The 22,248-nt window shown below is 41.3% G+C and overlaps 1 protein-coding gene across 1 annotated transcript in view; it reads right to left on the bottom strand.

The window, feature by feature from the left end:
• Positions 1–22,248, bottom strand: part of FAM3D (FAM3 metabolism regulating signaling molecule D) — a 550,272-nt gene that overhangs the window by 224,602 nt on the left and 303,422 nt on the right. The window contains exons 5-6 of the mRNA XM_069643754.1: positions 9,121–9,144; positions 1,385–1,508 (exon numbers count right to left, since the gene is read on the bottom strand). Coding sequence (XP_069499855.1) covers positions 1,385–1,508; positions 9,121–9,144 — 148 coding nt within the window. The remainder of the gene's footprint in view (positions 1–1,384; positions 1,509–9,120; positions 9,145–22,248) is intronic.

Below are 22,248 nucleotides of genomic sequence, written 5' to 3'. Positions count from 1 at the left end.
GAGCCGGGCATAGAAATAGAAGACAGCCTCCAGCTGGAGGGACGGGGAGGCAGCTGGTGTGTTCTGTGGAATATGGGCTGAGATCAGAGGTTTCAGCCTGCGATCCGTGGAACCTGATTGACTGCGCCCCCACCCCGGGTGCTAATAAAGAAAACAACAGTTTTCATATTTTAGTAAACTATACTAATCGCAGTTTGGCTGCCACAAGAGAAGGAAATAGATGCCTTGCAGTGCAGAAGCAGAAAGAAAGGTGGCAATCAGGAGACATGGTCCATAAGAGGGAAGATGGGGACATCAATGAGAACGAATGAAGAAGAAGGAATGGTTTGTGAAAATTACAGCAGAAGAGACTTTGGAAGAATTCTAAAATGAAGGATGCAGGATAGCAACCATGTTTAAGATATCAGGGGACTAGAAGAAGCTGTTTAGTGCATTATTAATTTGAAGGGTGCACCCAGATGGGGCAAGCAATATTAAATGATATTAACTAGAACCGTGGTATCAAATCTATGGCTCTTCATATGGTTTGGATTATGACTCCCAATATCCCTCACCATTGACTACGCTAGGTAAAGCTGATAAAGCTGATGGGAGTCGTGGTCAAAAACTGCTAGAGAGGAAATGGTTGCATGCACCCTGTATTAGAAAATGGAGGGTGGATACGTTGATCAGAATGGAGGTATAAAGTCATGGATTATTAGTGGTTTGAGTGATTTTCTTTCAAGAACTGTAGCATGTGAGAATGGCAAAGGATGGTTGAGGGGTGTGAGAGAATCGCTCTCTCTCTCTCTCTCTCTCTCTCTCTCTCTCTCTCTCTCTCTCTATATATATATAGAAGTGTGTTTGTATGTTCGGAGTTGGTTCCAGCCCCATAACAGTTGGTGGTCTGAAATTGTGGCCCAAGGTCAGCACACCGGTCTGGGGTGTACTGGCGATAGTGAAATTGGACCAACTCCATCCATTCTCCCTGCACAGGGCAGGGACTGACAATGTGCTATCAGTATAGGCGATTTCGGGAGATTGACGAATTTGCGATGGTTGGCTCCAGCCCCACAACAGTTGGTGGGCTGACATTTTGGCCCAAGGTTAGCATACCAGTCTGGGGTGTACTGCTGATACTGAAATCTGACCAACCCTACCCATTCGCCCTGCAAACGAGTGCAGTGGGGTCGACCCGTGTTCTATCAGTAAAGGCGATTCCCGGAGATTGCTGATTTTGTGATTTTTCAAAAATAGGCAGAAAGGACACAATATAACAGACAAAAGTCTATAGCAGAACCCCATGTGCATGCCAGCTACAGACCCGGCCCACGCCAGGGGGTATGGCTAGTAATAAATATAATAGTAACTACAGCAGCAAAACAAGTTGTTCTCTTCTACTTACATTTTGTCCTCAAAGCACATGGATGGGCCAACAACACTCGCTGCTCCACTTGTGATTCTAAAAGCGAAGTAGTTTTCTGGACACACTTTTTCGATGCCACATTTAGTTACTGGTGGTTTCGTGGCTAAATAGAGAGAAAACATCAAAAATGTTATCTCAAACATGTAATAAAACAGGTGTGATAATATTACATCAGGACTGCTTTCGTAGGGGAGCACATCCCTTTCCCTGGATCAATGTATAATAGGGGTCCTCATTGACAGGAAAGGTTTCTGATCAATCTCTAACTAGCAACACAAGGTGATGGTACTGAGTGCTGAGTGCCATGGTCTTTGCGCGCCTTGTACACAGACAACTGACATTCCTTTGAGGAGGAGTTATTATTAGAAGAAGGGACACAAAAAACGTTTCTTCCTTATATTTCTGTTTTCCAGCAAATGCCAAATATGATAACACGCAGCGCTGAGAGCTTAAGAGTGCTCCGCAGATAAGCATAACATAACATAACAACCTTGACAAACTTCAGAAAAAACTGAATTTTGTATTCTTTAATTTATTTTTTAAATCCACTTACAGGTAAAAAAACATATTTGCAAGCGCTCAATCATTTAGCGTCCCATGCCTCAGACAATATTATCAGGTTTTCTGCTAGAAGTAGAACACTGGTTGATGGAATCAATGATATGCCCTGGAGGCCAACTGCAGGGTAGATCAGAGCTGTACAAACCTATTCCAGAGTACACATGCGGAAAAGAGAAACTCACTGAGTGGTGTCTCCATGAGCAAGAGCTGCTTTATTGAGGCAGGAATCCTAGCCATCTATTAGCATATGTATGGCACTTTTTGACTAGGTGGGGGGGGGGGGGACAGACACTAGGATGGCTCCATTCAAGTTCGGGGAAAAGGCGAGGAGGCTGCGCTAGAGCCTCAATGTTCTAATGCTGACTTTTCTCCATACATCCATAGGCCTGGATGTTTTTGACCCCCATTGCAATAATGTATTTATTTCTGAGCAAGTTATGCTGTTTGTACCTCTCAGTTTAACGGATTGGAATCACTGCAGTTTCTTAGGGATCTGTAAGTGAAGTTGGTCTGATCCTCCTTGAGTTCCTTTTTTAAATATTAGATATGTCAACTTACAGCGTCTCGCCTCACAGCAACACATCCTTGCCCAGTCATTGAGTTCGCAACAATGCCTCCTTGGGTTCACCTTTAACATGCAGCAGCCTTTGAATCCAGCAGGACAACCCTACCTTCCCTGCACCCGTTTCCTTGCCCTCAGCCACCACTATCCAGGATTTTGCTAACGTTTTATTTTCCTGAGTGTCCCTCTCCCACGCCTCTGTGTTTTCTCCCAAGAAGGGCTGACTTTCCTCACACATTGTGGGGGTGAAAACAGTGTCGCCACCTTCTGGTCTTCACGTGTCACATTATTTTATTTCTCCCCAACCAATACATGTGGGACACCCATGTAAACTTCATTATTATTCTTTTTTAATCCCTATTCACTAATTTGTTTGTGCCACTTTCCTGGCAACACCACCAGATACCCATTATCTTGGCCAAACATTACCCACTTAAGCATAGTCATGAAAAATACACTTTGTGTCAGATAATCAAATTATGGTGGACTGGACAACCCACATTTCATCGCATTTCCCTTCTATCCCAACAGAAAGCAGGCAAAAGAGACAATGAGGGTAATTCATGGAATCAAGTGCAGAAGTGGCGCACACAGGCTGGCGCACAGAAGGAGCGTGCGCCAGCTTGGGCCAGCCGTGTGTGACGAAACCCATTTTGACGCACAGCGTATTCATGGATACTTACATCCAAAACCAGCTGTGGCGCAGCGACACTGCAGCAGCACCAGTTACGCCCCCAACACCACCCGTGCGCCAAAAACATCTGCACAAATCCCCTACATGGCGCAAACCAAGTGGACCAGCATACAGCCCCCCAACAATGAAAAATCACTAAAAACGCTACTCAGCCCTCACGCGAGAAACCAATCGCGTGTAAACCCCCCACCACCCCTTGGAATACACGTACACCGCTCGCGCCAGGCCAATCGCGTGTAAAACTCCCCACGCACCCCTCGGAATATGCGTACCCCGCTCATGCCAGGCCAATCGCATGTAAAACTCCCTGCGCACCCCTCAGAAAACGCGTACCCCGCTTGCGCCAGGCAAAATATTTCTTGCAAACATCCAGCACCTCGATGGGCTCATCGATGGCACCTGTGTACGCTAATACTTTTATGTTTTATTTGAAAGCCAATATGTGCTTGAACACCCTATTTGGTCCTCGTACATTCTCACATGGAAGAGGTTTATTGACGATATTTTCTGTATCTGGTGTGGCACACAAAACAACCTTAATTTGTTCTTTGAATATCTCAATCTTGTGCACCCAAGGATTAAGTTCACCATAGAGATTGGTAACCCTTCTCTACATTTTCTAGATGTCAACCTAAGAATAACCGACAACAAAATTACCACGTCTATTTACCATAAACCAACTGATGCTAAAAATGTATTACATTATTCAAGCTTCCATCCCAGGGCAATGCTTCAAAGCCTACTCTACAGCCAGATCTTGCGATTTAAGAGAATAATTTCTGATCCAGAAGATCTTGACAATGAATGCATTAACCTCATTGACAAATTTCAGAATAGAGGCTATCCACCAGAAGTTCTAGAAGGAGCGAAACACAGAGCTTCTGAGATAACACACACTGACCTACTAAAGCCCAAGTTGAAGGTGAAAGATACTCCTCTTTTATTTATATCCAAATTTTCGAGACAAAGCTTTCAAATCTTGAAAAAGCATTAAGAAGCATTGGAATATTCTCCATAAAGACCAAACTCTTCTAAGACTGTTCCCTACCCCACCCATGATGTGCTTCAAAGGGGGTAAAAATATTAGGGATAAACTGGTCAAGGCTGAAAGAATTCCTAAAGACAAACAGCTATTTCTAACTACCATAAAACTAGGTACCTTTCCCTGTTTGGGGTGTACGCATTGTAATAATGTTATTAAAGGCAATGTGGTGAGCCACCCTAGAAATGGTAAAAAAATCAAACTCAGAGATTACTCTACCTGCGTGTCATCGGGAGTAATATACTTGTTGAAATGCCCTTGTGGCAAGGTATATGTTGGCCAGACTAAAAGACCAATAAAATTGAGATTGACCGAACATAAATCCAATATAAGGTGCAATAACCAGCATTCACCACTGGCCCGCCACTTCAACTCCCAAAAACATTCTATTGCACAACTAAAGTTTCAGGTACTTGAAGTCGTCAAGCGTCCCACAAGAGGAGTTGACTTCCAATCCTTGTTATTACAAAGAGAAGCATACTGGATTGACACAATGGGCTTCTTACATCCATGGGGCCTCAATGAGGATTTCTCGTTAAATTGTTTTTGTGACCTTCTAATTTCTGATGAACACCTGATGTACAGATAATTTGATGTTAATTGGTAGTTGTCCTTACGAAGTCTATGTTATTTTTGGGATGTAGTTGTGGCAAAAATGCCATTGAACATGCATGTCCATTCAGAAAATGTAAATATAGATGTCTGATATTATTGATGTTTTTAACAAAACTAAAAATGCCCCTTCTTTTTCATTCTTCAATTGTTCTTTGATTGTTCATGTCAGAAAAGATGCTTACATCAAGATGCATGCTAAGAACGACTGAATTGTCTAAGTGATGACGAATGTGCCTTATTCACAACCGTCTTGGGTTGTTAGTTGGACAAGTGAACCACTGTAGACATATAAGGTATATTATTATCTGTTTTTGTCTATTCACATCACTATAACTGACACTTTGAGTACTCTTCACCTTGATTGGCTGCCCACATCTGCATGTCCATTGCCATCCCTACCTTGTATTCTATAAGCACCGGCTTCCCGGATCTCCGTGTCTCTATATCTATTAATCTTTCCCGGAATACGTATAAGGATCTCATTTCACAATGTGCCTTTTCTTTGAGAGACATTTCATCCCTGAGATGAAAGTTGAATCACCCTTAAATACATCTGTGGGACATACGGTTCCCTTTGGTTTGTTTTTCATTTACGATACTCCGACATTTTTGAATATCAGATCAGATATGATCTTGTTACTTTCTACGCTGGCTCTACCTGTGAATGACATATAGATTACATGAACAGGTAACTCCGTAACCACGTTTTGAGAATAACTCTTAGCCAGATCTTAGCCCATCAGTTGCTTATTGTCTCTCTTCTTTTCCAATTTTTCTATGGTATGGTTAGATAGAGTGAGCTGGAGTTGCCACTTTTGGCAGTGTTTAGGCTGGAGCTTTAGACTGCACACCGCATCTTTACACTACTACCCGGTGATCGCCGTCCTCATTAATTACTGATGAATGCACGCACCCCAGGTCGCAGCATTATTACGCCCGCATGTTCCTTTAGTCATGTTTTTCTTTCTGCACTGCCTTTCTCTCAAGGGCGCATTTTACCTTATACTGGGGAATCTATGGATGATCACTTCTGGGACCGTTGGACAGATCCTAGATGTTTAACGGCTTTTTCGTTGCCTTTTCCTTACCTTTTACCCAAATCGTGAATTCGATCACACATCCTTGATGGTAACTATTATTATCCTTCTCACTCGTCACTAGACCCTGAATCTTTTATCACCATTAGGCATGGGCACTCCAGATGAACCTCAGTCAACCCCACAGGGTGGGGACTACTCATGGTGGCCTTTTATCTCTAATACCTATATAGGGCATGCCGTATTTGAAAAGTGGAACTTGATTACACCTCTCTGATTATGAATGTATATACTAATGTGACTAATAGCAAAAGAGTAACAGACTCGGAACTTGACTATCTGATAGGATTATTTAATTTTAACAAAATAATGTAATCATTGGGTTTAGATGTTCACTGTGTAGAAAAAGTTTCCTTTTGGTTAAGAAAAACTCAGTTCCTGAATGATATGATTGTTAATCATTGTTTTCTCTTTATATGAAGAGTCCGTTCTTGGCCAGAAGAGGAGGAAAACATCCTCGAAACGCATCGCCGATCTAATCGGACTCCATCATCTTTCAATTTCTGATGCTTATTATTGATGCCACATTGTTTCTTCTTTTGTATACAATCTTTTTGAATTACATTGGCTTTATAAAATACCTTTGATTTCCAATACCTTTATTTGCCTAATTGTGTTATCAACAAGACTTCACTCTACTTTTTGTTTAAAGGATAGTATTGGGTGTTCCCAAACAATTGAAAGTGTGCATGGGATGGGAGGATTCCAAGGCTGAATCTTCTTTCCATTCATAGAACCCCAAGATGTTGTCTTGGGTGCTAGTGGCTTTTTGTTCTGAGTGCTCAGGCTGCTTCCTTTACCAAATAAATCTGCATTGAAGGAGTCCACCAAGGAAGTAGCATTTCGTCTATCAAACAAATGTACATTCAAGATGGCTGTCATAGAAATGGTGATGAGGAATGGAGAACAGGCACCTGCTTGATCAGAATGTGGGCATTTACCTACAATCTAAGCAATCATTTTGACAGCTCCTGGGCTGCTGGGTTCTAAATTTGTAGTCTTAACAGTTCTTGGATAGTTCTTACTTTTGTATAATTATTACCCTCAACCCTTCCATTGTTTTGTGCCAACATTTGCTTAGGAATCATGGAATGAACATTATGTTGATACTACAATCGGACACACATTGGTGCAGATTTACAGGGCATTTTCTCTGATGAGTACTGTAGTTTTCATATTCAAATGCACTGGATTCTGCATGTTTTGTTAACTTTAAAGTTATAAAGATTGCAAATGTGTCCTGTAGGAAGCTTGTGTATACACAGTCTCCACTTATGTTTGTGGTAGATGGTATACAGTATTAGAGGTTTGCCCTTTTTCACTGAAACACTGTAGGGTTTGGTAAAATGTATTTGGCAGAGGGCATTCTGAGAGGCAAAAAGAAACACACATGGCTAGAGGGTTAGGGATTCAGCACATGGTTCCCTTTCAAGCAGTAGTATTATTAACTTGTGCACCAGTGGCCCTAATGGAAGTTATATCAGAAATACATCTAGTAGTAGTAATAGAGATGGTAGTACCCACTGTAATACCACTAACAATTGGAATAGAACAAATATAATTACATTACTTAAAATGGAATTCATACTACCGTTAATATTCCAAATATGAGTAGTAGCAATAGCCATACTATAGATAGCTTTAGTGCTAATGGAACTGAAGAATCCCCCATAAGAATACTCTCCACCACCACCTTACTAGGGAACACCACTGTGATGTCTTAGAAGAGATGGCTGCAAAAAGGCAGAGGTATTTGAGGAGTTCCATTATACACAGACAGACATACTCTGACTTTTACTACACAGACTTGACAATGATCCATAGGATACTCTTCTAGTAAATCTATTTATCATTCAAAGCGCCCAAGCTTTGTAGGATGCTCTATCATCACCCGTGGAACAAATAACATTTTACACCTGAATTGACCCCTTCCTACAAATTCTGGGCTACCATGACTTGCTCTATCAGTCATGCACTGAAGACACTCAACTCTACTTAGGCATGAAAAGGAAGCACAGCAAAACTCAGCGTCTGGCACTCTGCATTTCTGCCTCCAAGTTATAGATGGAAATGAGCTATCGGAAACCCACTAAAAAGGTAATTTCAATTAAACTGTCCAATGTACAACCAGCCCATTATCCACAGCCATAACCTACCTCGAGTAGGTCACTCCTAGCTAGCATTAACATAAATGTGTAAGAGCTCATCACAGCTCATAAATGCCCCATAGTCAGAACAACCCTCCACTAACTCCATCTACTGTGACACTCAGACCGTCAAAGACCATCTCTGTAATGGTGAGAACCGAGCTCTAGTCTTAATGTGACTAAGCAAACTTACTTCTCTATCATAACACTTTCGAAAATGTAATGAAAAAGAAGTTTTAATGCTGTACTATTCTATTTTAAAACTCAAAGGTTTTTACACCTGTTGTCGGGCTAACTGAAAATATATGCTGAGATTGTAAAATGCAACAGATTTTGCAAACCCTTAGACCTCTTAATCAGATGGTGTCACACAATGAAACGAGCAACAAACAAACACAGTACTATACATTTCATTCCCACAGAAAAAGTAGAAAATATGTAATTTTAAACTACATTGCCACCAAGAAAAATATGCATGGAATTCAGTCCTCGACTACTTTATGCAAAGAGCATACATCTGGAATCAGGACAGACAATTAACACACATTGGAAAACAATTCACAATTTTAGCAGCACTGGGAATGACATCTTCAGAAGGCACATGTAATTGACAAAGCACTGTTGCATGAACTGTGCGTGCAAACATAAGTGCAAGGAGTCGTACAAGATAAACTCATAATATTCAAGTAAAAACACCGATGTCTCAGATATTATGAAATATGCTCCTAAAGCCATCCATCTTACCTTCAAGCTCAGAACACATTTTTTGGGAAGTTTCCCACTACTTAGTCCTACTGCCGGGAACATTATCAAAGCAACTTCGTTTGAAAAATGGTGCAATACAAGAATATGCATTCAGCAATCAATTCACAAATCTTCATATTTCTACTCCAGTATCAGTATCATGTAAACCTCAGTCAGCTTAATTTGAGTGGACATTTAAGGGTCTGAAATACATTTACTGGTGTTCAAAAACAATGAAAAATAGTGTACTCACGTGGGTTGTCGTTGGCTGATAAATCTATTTGGGTTAAACAAAAACAAAAATGTATCAAACATAGCCTACAATTTTTAACAACATTAATAGCAAGGACTTTTCTGGATGTGTAATTGAAAAAATATCCACTAACATGCATTTCAAACATATTTTCAGAACAATCATAATTTTAAGCATAGTAGTGTTGGATCTGTTGACATGGATTGTGACAGTGGAGCATTCCAGTCCCTCATGAAAAGACTTTGGAATTTACCAACTTCTCAAACTTTTTGGGCACTATAAAAATCATCCCCACACCGGAAGGGTTACCAGCAACCCTCTCTATTTGCTGATTCAGCATTATCAAATTACTTTGTGGATGTGAAGGCCCGACACTAGGGATGGAGGAAGTGTGTTCTTGCGCGACTATTAATGTCTCCATTACATTTGCCAAAAGTAAAATATATCGCAGAAAATGATCAGTCAAATAAAGATCGGATCAGTCAGTCTTCAGTTCACAAATTTCCATCAGACACTCTTGACAAGGCTTATGCCCTGATATTGTAATAAGTCACAGTGTTTGGATCCAGAGCTACAGTAGGACATGCCATTGATTACTAGAATGACATGTTTGAGGGATATTTCCAGAAATGTATCATCAGTCGCACATTCAGCAGAAACCCATAGCTAGAGTGGCATCGGGGATACCCTAAGAGACATTTCATCTACACTCTGAAGTCAGGTGCGTATGTGGAGATGCAATAATGTTTTATTATCTATATTTTGTATTCCTAATTTTTAAGAAATATCTTCATGCCTAACTTGTTTTATTAATACCTTAATGATGATTCTTTGTAGTTCCCTTTATTTGCCCTTGGCATTACTTGATTTCATTTGTCTTTGTTTTCCTTTTTGTTTATGGGGGAAGACACTCTGTTCCTCCCTTTCTTTTACTTATGTCACTCACAATTGACTTTCCCTTTTGTGGTCTTGAATGCTATGCATGGAACTGGTATTGTGTGTTGTGTCACTGGCCCTCCATGCATGGTAGTACAATGGTGGTGAATGTTGATATTTGACAGTTCAAAGAATGTTGGGTATGGGTGAGTTGAAGCTACGCTGGCACACCGAAAGACAGACTTAAGAGTGCCTCCCCCGTGTTAAAATAGATTAAATATTTACTGGAATCCTGTAACTACTTGTAAATTAAACAATGTTTTTTCTACTTGTCTGAGTTTTCCTAACAGTCAAGTATAAAGCTCTTAACCTTTTGTGTCCCTACGGCGGGTAAAAACTACCCAAGAGTCCTTTGAAGTGTATGGGAAAGTAGGGGGATTGGCAGGCGAGTCCGCTGATTAGAAGGTGGGTCACATCCGCCAAAAGAATATGTGAGATGAGTGGTATGCAAGTACCTTTGTAAGATATAAAACCGGCAAGGAGTTGGCTTTCTCTAATAAGGTGGAACCCTGGTGCAGAGAATGTCTGTCCTGCAGGCTTTGCTTTTATGTGAAACATGTGATACTGATGTAGCTTCTCCTGTTTGGCAGATTTGCTTTTGTAGCAGGAGTTTACAGAAGTGAATTTCATGATGGCAGAGAACTGTGATGCACTGTAACACGTTAGAAAATGGACAATTGCTGTGCCAGGACACTGAGCATTCCACTGCTTCATGAGATGTAGCCTTTAGAATGTGCTTTTTTTCATTCTTCAACATTTATAGTTAGATACGGTAGACACTTTCGGATGTGCCACGAGTATAGTGAAGTTTGATGAAAGGCTATTTTGTGTGCCCTTTGAGGGTATATAGGCAGTATGAGATGTTGTGGCTTCCTGTTGCAGTCAGGCTCTCGGTTCTGAGTTCGGGTCGTTGAGGTCCATTGGCCTACTCGTTTTGGGCTATGTTGGTTACAATCCAGTATGCTATGGCCTCCCTTGGTTGTAGGGACAGTCACTGCACTCACTGTTGTTCTTGAGTTGTAGAATAGGCGGTTAGTGCTTATTCGAGCAATGTGTTATATTATTATTACTATTGGCAGAAATATTTTATATGAATAATTTGAGGGTTATCTAATAGTTGAAGAAACTGTGTGTCATTAGGGGTGCATGGCATGCGGAGCTGTATGTTGTAAGTACTGCATGGATATTTGGGATTTTGAATGCTCTCTTTTTTGTATATTTACTACAGTTTAGTTGTTTTAGTGAGTGACTCCTTTGTACCTGACCTTGTGACTTGCTTTTGAATGGTTAACATTTCTTAGTTTTGGCTGTGGGTTTCCACGTGTATGGCACTGTGCCATTTGGTTGGGGTCAGAAAGCTGCTGGGTTTGGGTATACCCTCTTGATGGCACTCATGTTTAATTTTGTGTAGGCACAGAGCCTTCCTGTTTGTTGGGTGTGCAACATGCTTTCCATGTTGCCTTTTGGTTCTACCTTTGGGGTCTGCAAGCCGTCTTTGTGCCTGGCTATTGGCTAACAAGGGTGCCTGCTGTGGAGGTGTTTCCGCTTTGTACTACCAGCTTGGTTTGTGTGTGTGCGCTGGTGTTTACATTCCTGTGTGGCGTTGTGTCTCCTACAGGAGGATTTCCTATATAGGTCCTATGTAATTTCCTTGCTCAGCTGGTGTGTATGCAAGCAATGTACCCCCATTTTACAGATTCCGCCCAAGGGTAAGGGTGTGTTCTCTGTTCTTCCTCAGTCATGGGTGTTTGAATAGTCTTTAAGGTTGCTGCTGCAAATATTAGTCAGATTTGTTATAGTGGTTGTGTTTGGGGTGTTTTGTCCCTGTATTTTGGTGGAGTGAAGTGGCAGCATTGCCGACACTGTTCTTGCATGATACCCTATCTATGTACCCTTGGGATCCTTGCCTGTTGATTTCTCTGATGCTTGATGCTACATTTGTTATATTTGTATGAGTGGTTGTGTGGGTGTGTGTCAAGGGTGTACTTGTTTGAATGTTAAAATAGGAAAGTAGGTGTGTGGTGTCTTGTCCTTAGTACTATGTGTGGTGTCTGGTCTTGAATGGAATGCTATGCATGGATCTGTCATGGTGTTGTGTTGTCTCACTGGTCTTCCATGCATGAAAGCAGAATGTTGTTTATATGGATGAATGGGATCTCAGGGTTTGTCTGATGCAATTATGACCCCATGAGTACCACTTGAAGCTGTGCTGGCATGTTTGAGGATAGGTCATTGGGTGTCTCCCTTTATTAGATCTGATTCAAGAGTATCAGATTTCTCCCCCCGCATTTTAGAAAAAAAGTTCAAATAAATGTGATCAAATTAGGTCAAATGTTTTAGGTCACATAGACCTAAACTTTAGGAATAGATGGGGGATATATGAAACTGAGGAACTCATGTGATGACTTGTCATTGATTAACATTGTACACATTTTTCCTGAATAAAAAGAGAATTGTGTGTCCCAGTGAGCTCATCCCAGACTCGTATTAAAGGGGATAAGAAGCCTGTCTGTTTCATGTAACTATGGATCCTGTGTGATGTATACAATTTGAGTTATGAAGACAATTATGATTCTGGCCTTCTCATTATTCCGAGGGAATGGGAATTTGGTGTGGTGATAGGTAATGGAAGTAAGGTTTGAATTATGAAGGTTCAGAGTTGTGACTATCTTGGCTCAGAAGTAAATCAATAAAATGGAAGGTCCTCCTAGGAAGCGCGTGCTGAGATATGATTATTATTTTCCAATTCGACATAACATATAGAACTTAAATATATACATGTGCCTGCAGTTATCTGAAAAATTAGGGTAGCTGCCATGTTGTTCGATTTTTAGGAACACTAAAATGTAAACTCACTTGTCATTTTGGGATGATACATCTTCTCCTCCCTCAGCCTCCATTATCCACAGCTCCCAACTCCTTATCCAATCAACAGGCAGTGGGCGCATTGGGGGAGGAGGCAGGAGAGAGCCGGCCAATCCGTAGCATGGTAATTATGATAATAATGGAGTGTCACCAGTCCTATAATAGATCAGGTTTCAATCTGAGAGGGACATCTTTCTTTGACTTTTTGACTCTTAGGACCATTCTTTGAACTTTTGATTTTCTCTTGACTTCTTCAGTCTATTGCTGGAGTTAGTCTACTTCTGGACTCTTGCATGTTACAACTAGCCGAGAGACAGGGAGCTACCAAGGCCTTAAACATTGAATGGGAGAAGAGACTTGGAAACCACCTAGAAGCTAGCTGGGCCTGCCTATTTGAGGAGCCAGAGGAAGTTTGGGTGTTGGGGACTACCCTTGACCAAAGCCTTTGAGCAGATCTCTGCTGTCCTCAGAGAAACCCTGCTGTTGCCCTAAATGCCCCATAACCAAGGCCTCCTGTGTAAGTAAATTAATCCAAATGCCAACAAAGGTGTGGGGGGGAATCTGCCAGCCTTAATCTCCATCTTGCATAGTGGGTAGGGGGTGGAACTGGGGAGACGATTTTCCCAAGGCCCCACATTTTGTGCAAATAAAAAGCCCAAATAATTTTCCCATTTATTTCCTTTCCTAAACTTTGCCTAAAAGACCAAAACTATTTTTTCCTTGTGTCTATTTTTCAAACCCTGCCTTCTTAATAACAAGCCAAAACGATTTAGCTACCGTATTCCTACTCCCTGTACCTTGCCTTCAAATTAAGGGGTCATATATAACTGATGCCGAGGGTGGGGGATGCTGGGAGAGAAGAGTATTGTGATAACCCCAAGCAATCATTTGGGGTTGTTTCAAATTTCATAATTGTGAATGTGCAAGAAATCCTCTGTGTGTATTTTGATGTAAAGTCTCTAAATGTTACCTGTGTGTTGTAGTATCTGTAAGTACATTAGAAATACAAGTCAGCAAATTGATGCAAGTAATTTGAAATTGTGATAGAGTGTTGTGCCACGGCATTGGTGGCTGATATTGGTTGTTTTATTGTTCTTTGTCAAACCTTAAATAAATATATATTCTTATCATACAACGGCATGGTTCCTACATCATTGGTGGTACAGAGGGTATTTGCTGAGGTGGCGCGAGATAGGTTGGAGGCATCACTAAAGTTGAATCTGTATAAGAGCTTTGGGCGCGCCACCCTGCTTGGGGGGTAAAGGAACTCCCTGAGTTGAGAGGGACCGCCTAATAAATCGTGACAGTATTTCCATTTCGGAAAACTGCTTCTAGGCCTTAACCTCTTTAGAATAAATGAATTGACTATGACAGCCTCTTGTAGTAGTCAAACCAACTGTGGCTTCAGCAACGATGGAGTGGGGGAGGGAAGCACAATCAACATTCTGTCCTGGAACCTTGCTGGTCAACGAGACAGGTTAAACAACACAGAGCATGTAACAACAAATTGATACATTTTAGTCCAGGAAACATGGGATATGGATCATTTATTTCTGGATGCCTATGCTACTTTTCAGGTAAATGCAGACAGAAAAGCTAGAGGGCACCCATTTGGGGGGTTAGCAATTCTTGTTAAGAATTCAAGTTACTTTTCTCCCATATCATTTTCCTCTCCACATTTATCTATCCAATTAATCTCCTTACAACTGTGCTAAAAGGGCCCCAAATTATATATTGGGAACTTTTATAACGGCACACCTAACCATAAAGGTGGCTTGGATGGACTTTTTGATGGCCTCGGCCTAGTGGAAAATTCTAGCTATATTTTAGGTGGTGCTTTCCATACTAAAATTGGAAAAGGTCCCCCAGAAAATATTCTAGAGATAGTGGAGGACCAGACACTTGCCATACCATTACCCTCTGTGCTGGATCCACACACATGTTCGAAAGGCCTAACACTGTACAATTCTTTACAGGAATGGGGTTCAATCAATGGATGGCATAGCGAAGATATTCCAGGTAAATATATCTTCACTAACCATAACCGTAAAACCAAAATTGAATACATTTGCATAAGAGCAAATTGCTGAAAAAGGGTTAAGGGATTTAAATTCTTGGTGGATCTGCTAACAGACCATCTTAACATTGAAAATGCAATCTGAGATTTTGACAGGGTGAACCACACTGTCATGAATAATACAATTGTAAGTGCCACTAAGGCAATTACATGGGAATCGAAAATTAGTCAAAAGGTCCTTAAACACATCATTGTTTATAATGCTGAAAATGTAAACCCCATCTTTGAACTGAGCTCTTCCCCGGAAAAAGGACTGATTGGTATTTCCGCCTAACCTCAAACATTAGAGATCCAAATGGGTAAAATTGTGAACAAGACCGCCTGGTTCAACGAACATTGTAAAAGGGCAAAGGCATGTCTGCTAGATGCCCTAAAATCTGTGAACCATGATAGGTCGCATATAGTACAAGTTTAAACAGCCTACAAAAAGCCGAGGCATGCCAGACGAATGGCCTTAGAAGAAGAAAGCTGGGAAGAATTGAATGTGGCGCCATCACAAGCCATCTCCAGATGCCTTGGTAAAGCAGTTCTGGCCCATCTACAAAACTGGGATGAGGGTATACTTATTTTTGCTGTTAGTCAATTGGGTTTCTGCGAGGGAGTGGTCACAAATGAGCAAGCATTAAATATGCATCTGATCATATCAAATTTAATTTGTCTTCAAGGGAACCTATTTACATGGCATTCATGGACTTGAGCACTCCTTTTCACAAAGTCAACAGGGAGAAACGATCCAGATTCTCAGGAACATGAATTGCCCAAACAAACTCATCTACACTCACAACTCCATGGTTCCCAGTGGAAACGGGAGGGTGTTCCCTGCATATGAAGGAACGTATTGCTTAAATAACAGTAAAGTGAACACTTCTTACTTTGGTAATCAGCACGTCCCTGTACTAGCTTATGAGGACGATAATGTACTTTTCACAAAGACGCCATGCATACTCAAAAAACTGCTAGATGCCTAGAATAACTTTATGAGTGGATTAGATCTATAAACTAATGTATCTACATCGAGAGTTTTAGCATTTAAGTCAAGGTTAAACCACTGTCATTCTCAATAGAAGGTGAAAAGCACAAAATTGTAGAATCGTTTAACTACCCAAGCGTATCGTTTTCTGTGGGCTTCACTGGTAAAGCTCATTTTGACAAACAGGTCTCTAGGATGTCGCAGAGCATTGGTGGACTAAAGAGGTTTGCTACATCTTTCAAAAGCCATCCTCTAGAAATGATGCTGCAGGCATATAGAGCTAAACCAATAGGACTAGCTATCTATGGGATGGGCACATTGGGGGTTGCTAACGTCTCACCAATAATAATAATGGAAAATACATTTTTGAAGTTTTGTTTGGGACTTTATGTATGCCCAATTTTGCAGTGCATAAGGAATTTGATTTTCCATTCCTGTAGGTTGATCAAAGGGTACAACAGTTAGGCTCTGGTTGAGGGTATGGTCAATTGATACAGCAGTACTAACCAAAGAAATGTTGATCTACATTATGCCCAGAGAAAAGAACATATTGAGAATTCCTTGGATGGCGCTCATATCAAGATCTTTACGGGAGAGTAAATGTGCCTTTTTTTCAAACCATATTGTGACTAAAACCATGCCATTTTCAATTCTAGCTGACCTTCGTTTAAGACGTAACTAGGACCAAGTACCTCTGTAGGTTAGGAAGCCAGCTAACAGAGTGCATATAGTCCTAGTTGATGCTGAACTTCCTGATTACCTGAAATGGACTAAGATAGGGAAGCAACGGGTCCTTATTACCAAAGCAAGGAACACTGCCATTTGGCTCAACAGGATTAATGCAAAGTGGACAGGAAATACAGCTACTGATGAAAGCAGTAGGATTTGCAATGTGGCAAGTGAAGATTGTTACATCTGTTATTTTTTTGCCCGGCCTACATAAAACCCTGTCAGCACTTCTTGATCCCGTTGCTGAAAGGCTTGCACTTTAGACAATGTAGCTTGGTGCTCCTTATCTTGTTAGAGGTTGAAATACCTGAAATTACCTTTTTTAGAGTGTCATTGAGAATAAGAGAGTCTCTCCAAGCAGAGGCATAATTTACGCATGTTTCTAATTCACTTGTTTTTATTCCTGGGGTTCAACGTTGTAACTTGTTTGTATGATGATAATTATATAATAAGTTTGATGGAATTTGTGTTCCGAATAAACTTTATAGAACGAGTAAGATGTAAAACCTCTAGTCACCTTCTTGTACTACTAGTCCAGGGGTCTGTAACCTTTGGATCTGCAGATGTTTTGGACTACAACTCCCATGACCATCTCCGGTTCCGGAAGCACCTCAAGACCTTCATCTTTGCTTCTCCCTTTGCCACCCCTCTCCCCTGCTGATCTGTTCTCTCTTGGCACTGTGTACCTGGCCACCCTCTGTCCTCCGGGCTCAGGTACCTGCTCACCCTGTCACCCTCCCGCACTGCTTCCGGGACACCCCTTCACCTGGGGTCTGTATCTGCACCCATACAGTCCCCCCCATTTTTCTTCCTGCACCAATCAGACCTACCCTGTCTGCTGCCTTAAAACCAGCACTTGCCACCTGCTGGCTTCACTACCACTGTTTGTTGCCTTTATTATGTATTTATTTATTATATATCTGTTTCTCCTTTGCTCCACACTTTCCACTTCTCCCCCCTTCCATGCACTTTTCCCCTCCCCCTCTCCCATGCACTTGCGGATTTTCAATGTCACTGGGCCTAGTAAAGTGGCTGTTTTGTTCTCCCCTGTTCCCCTCCCTTGCCGTGTCGCGCTCTGAAACATTTGTGTACAAGCGCAATAGAAATAAAATATCAATATCAATGATCACTGACCATTGAAGATGCTGGTTAGGGCTGATGGGGGTTGTAGCCCATAACATGGTTTCCTATGTTCTCTTTATTTTCTCTGAGTTTCCCCCTTGACTGTTCATTTGACATCTACCTATGTATTCTATATACTAAGAATACCTGTTGCCCTAATCTTGGCTTTTTAATAGGTATGTTTGTTTTTAGGCATAATAATCATTTTGCAAAAAATACTTGTTACGAAAATAAGTATAGAGATAATTAAGCATAGACTATTAGAGAAAATTATTTTTTTAAATATCTTTATTAATTTTAAAATAAGCTATTAAGAGCATTATAAATTGCACAACCATGTTCACATAGCACAGGTGCGATCTACAGCCGATTGTACAGCAGTGTGTCAACATCAATGCCTGTATCTGTATCGAATACCTATATTTCCAAATACAACAAATTGCTCTATATGAACTTAAGAACGGGTTTAAGTAATGAAACAAAAAATAGAACTCATCTACACAAAATGCCACGAGCATTCGTGTTATGTTATGCTAACGTAACTTCTAAAGCACAGAATTCGCCCAAAGGCATCTTGGTGTTACTCATAAAGGAAGAGAAATAAACCAGCCTAAAAAATGTGAGCGTTCAATGCTTGATGAAAGCGAAGATAAGTGCAGATAGCCCATAGTGAGCGAGAAAGGGAATTCCACAGGATGGCTGCTGTGACAGAGAAAGAAGGTCCACCAATCCAGCTAAGTTTGAACCTTGGGATAGGGGCAAGAAGAGCACTAGCCAAGCGTAGTGCACGCCCCGGGCCATATGGATGGAATTCCGCCTATTCAGCCCCTTGTCCATAGAAGACTCGATGGACAAGGCATAATGCCTTAAATTGAATACGCTAGGCTACCAGAAGCCAGTGAAGTTTCCGTAACATCGGAGAGATGAGGGCACAACGAGGAGTGGAAGCTGCCACACTGGCAGCCGAATTTTGAAGGATTTGTAGTCAACACAGAATGTAAGACGGTTGTGACAGAGAGAGTTGCACTAGTCAGTAGATGAAATAACCAGGGCTGATACCACCGGAGCCCGAAACTGTGCTGGAATAAGCAGGAGGACCTTGCCGAGCGTCTTAAGATAGATAGAGCCCCGCTGGCAGACAGCCCCCACTTGAGCCTCGATAGAAAAAGAAGCAACTATTTTAACCCCCAAATCCTTAACCCCCGAAAGCGGTGAAGGGAAAGGACCAAGAGTAGATGGCTAGAAGGTCGGGGTCCATTCAGCTTGAGCCAGTGATCCCCCATTCATTACCCCACGGCCTCCAGACAACCCCTGAACCTTGGCGGCCGACTCAGAGGAAGACAGGTCAAGGTGATCCAGGATCTGTGTGTTGTCTGAATAAGAATAGCAACGAAAGCCGTGTGAGAAGATGAGTTTAACCAGGGGCTAAATGTACACGTTGAACAGCATGGGTGAGATGGCAGACCCTTGGGGAACACACGTGAGGGCGATAGACTTAGAGCGAAAAGGAGGAAGGGAAAGGGTTTGAGAACGACCAGATAAGAAAGAAGAAAACCAAACGATTGATCAGAATGGCATGGTCAACCGTGTCAAAGGCGGCAGAGAGGTCATATAACAGCAAGGCCCCTATGCTGCCCTGATCCTTTATAAAAAACAGATCGTCCACAGCAGGGACCATCACACACTCTGTTCCTCTCCCTGGTCTAAAGCCAGAATGAGAGGGATGGAAAAAAGAGATTCTTCCAGGAACATAGTAAGCAGAAGATCATCCAGAGATTCAAGGATTATCATTCGAAAGGGAAGAAGAGAGATGGGGCAAACATCAGCAGGGATAAGTGAGGGCTTCTTTAACAAAGATATCGCAGTGGCATGCTTAAGAGATGTCGGGATCATTCCAGTTAGAAAGAAGGCATTGACTGCTTCTGTAAGCAACTGCGCAATCTGAGGCAGGGTGTCCTTCAAAATGTTTAGTGGAGTGGGGTCCATAGGGGATATGGACATCAGTTTCAAGGCTACCTTAGCGATATACTCCTTAGAGAATATATGAAGAATAAACCACTGACTAATAGATATTGAATTAACTATTGTAGTGGAGAAAGAAGACAATCAAAGTCTAGAGGACAGGGACATCTTAAGCACTTTTGGGGCCCTGGGCACAGACATCTTTGGGGCGTCCCTTCCACCAAACCAAAAGAATTAACTGATCAAGAATATCTGGTCGCACCCCTACCCCTCGTCGCCATCACAACCTATAACGTATAGGTTGATATGCTGCCTCAAAGCATGTTTACTCCCTTTAAGTCCCCTTACTCTCTTCATTCTTGCTCTAATCAGAATGTTAAACAAGTAGCATTTGAAGGCCAACATTGGCAGTCTCCAAAGATGTTACTTCTGTTCTAGTATAGATACGGGATACTTTTTATCAATAGCATCCAGGAAGGTATGCAGCTTCTAGTATTAATGTAGGACCATATGTAAAATGTACCCGTAACACAGAATAGACAGAGAACTCACATTAGCTGCCTCACAGAATGCAAAAGTGCTCAAGCATGGATAGAGGAGACCAATAGGAAGGAAAGAGAAAACTAGCCATAATTATAGCATGGATGGTGGATGTAAATTAGAAGCTACTTGGAGGGTAACTGTATCCAGACTGAGATTAGAAGTGGGACATGGTTTTCAAATAGTGTTGCCATAGAGATCAAAAGAACACATGCCTGTGGTGTGCAATATATCAATGCTCACAATTATAGTGGAAGCAACACCCTAGCCAGTAAACCAATGAGTGAGGCTTTTTTGAAGATCATACCCTGAGACGGAAATCACTCTGAGGGTTGACAATTTTGAAAGGTTTAGGGACTGGCAATGTTCAGAGGTTGGCAATACAAGATTAAATGAGATGCCCAGGATTTCGCATTGGTTGTAGAGTGAGCTGGGATTTGTTCCAACTCTGCAATTTCTGCATTTGAACACTTTCATTTCCAGTTCTTCCCATGAACTAAAATAATCTCATTTTATAAAAACAGACTTGGAAAGTGTACAAATCACTTCCAAACATGACAATTTTTTAAAACAAAATATTATAGAAGGCTGTTTTCGCAAAATGGGAATTATTCTAGCTTCATACTCTCCATCATCAAGGGAAGTAAGTACCAGCAAACCAACTAATGTGATTTAACAGATTTAATCTGGGTTTGTCTTTTTTATTTTAAAGCTTTAAATACTTCCAAAACACTGGCTTATGAAATTGCAGAAAAACCTTTCAATTTTACAAAAAAGCAAACCATTGTTTGTGTCAAATGAGCATACCTTAAAATATGCTTGTAGCTGGTTGTGCCAAGATCACTGAAAATGAAGTTTCGTACAAGAAATGTCATATGGTGTCTTTATTGAAAGTGTGCCCCCTTACTCCCATGTGTTTCGAGCTCACTTTGCTCTTATCAAACTTGGGCACAAAGTAAACTGCTCTCACAAACATAAGTTAAGTAGCAAACAAATTGGTAACACAGTTTAATGATTGTATAAACCATTAGTGCACCCGGAGTAACGACAGACCAAAGCCTTGCTATTGGCCTAGCCTGGCGCATAGAGGCGCACAATTACCCCAATCTCTTTCTGTACCTTAAAATATGCTTGCCCGAGGCCTACAAAATCTGGTCCACTCTCTTCTGCCTACCACCCCTTCCACTCAAATGGCCTACATAAGAAAAAAGATCAAGTAATGAGCTAAAAAATGTTACCAGAATGAGAGAAGGCAAACCTCACAGAAGACAGCACAGTAATGTAAGAGATATTAGATGATTTCACCAGGATCATTGTATCATCTGCTGGCAAAGCCAGGATACAAGCATGAGCGCTTTGGTTCCACAGTCTTGAATTTGGATACTTATTAACCTCTTGGACTAACCGTTTATGCTCATTGCTGGAAGTGATTGCCTAGGTTTTACAACACCCCATCTGAATAAACCAATTTCTAGACCTTCACGATACAGATAATATGTTCGTTTTTATAGCAACTTCTATCTGGTGCAGATACATTGATGATACTATCACCTCATAGGAAAGGCTCAGCCAGCCTTGCTGAAATGTGCTATTCTAATCTTGTATATGAACACATATCTCTGCAATGAGTGCTTAACACACTGAGCTAATTTCTGAACCATTGTTGTACTCAATTTATCAATATGAATTTCAGCTTTGGCTACTGTACACAATCAACCTAAATCCCGCAGGAAGAAATTAATGCTACAGTAGTTGGCAGTAGTGAACACACAGACTCTGTATACTACAGTGAACACAGAAAGCATTAATTACATGATGAATTGATCAAGGCAGAATCTACGTGTCAACAACTGGTAGGCAATAGGATTAGAGCCTCAGCAGTATGCCATAAAAAAGCTAACATGTGCTATTTAAGTCTGGTGAACAA

This window comes from Ambystoma mexicanum, chromosome 2p (assembly GCF_040938575.1).
Source record: "Ambystoma mexicanum isolate Mex_15411 chromosome 2p, UKY_AmexF1_1, whole genome shotgun sequence".
In the NCBI taxonomy this organism is placed as follows: Eukaryota; Metazoa; Chordata; class Amphibia; order Caudata; family Ambystomatidae; genus Ambystoma; species Ambystoma mexicanum.
This window is presented reverse-complemented; position numbering and strand designations above follow the sequence as displayed.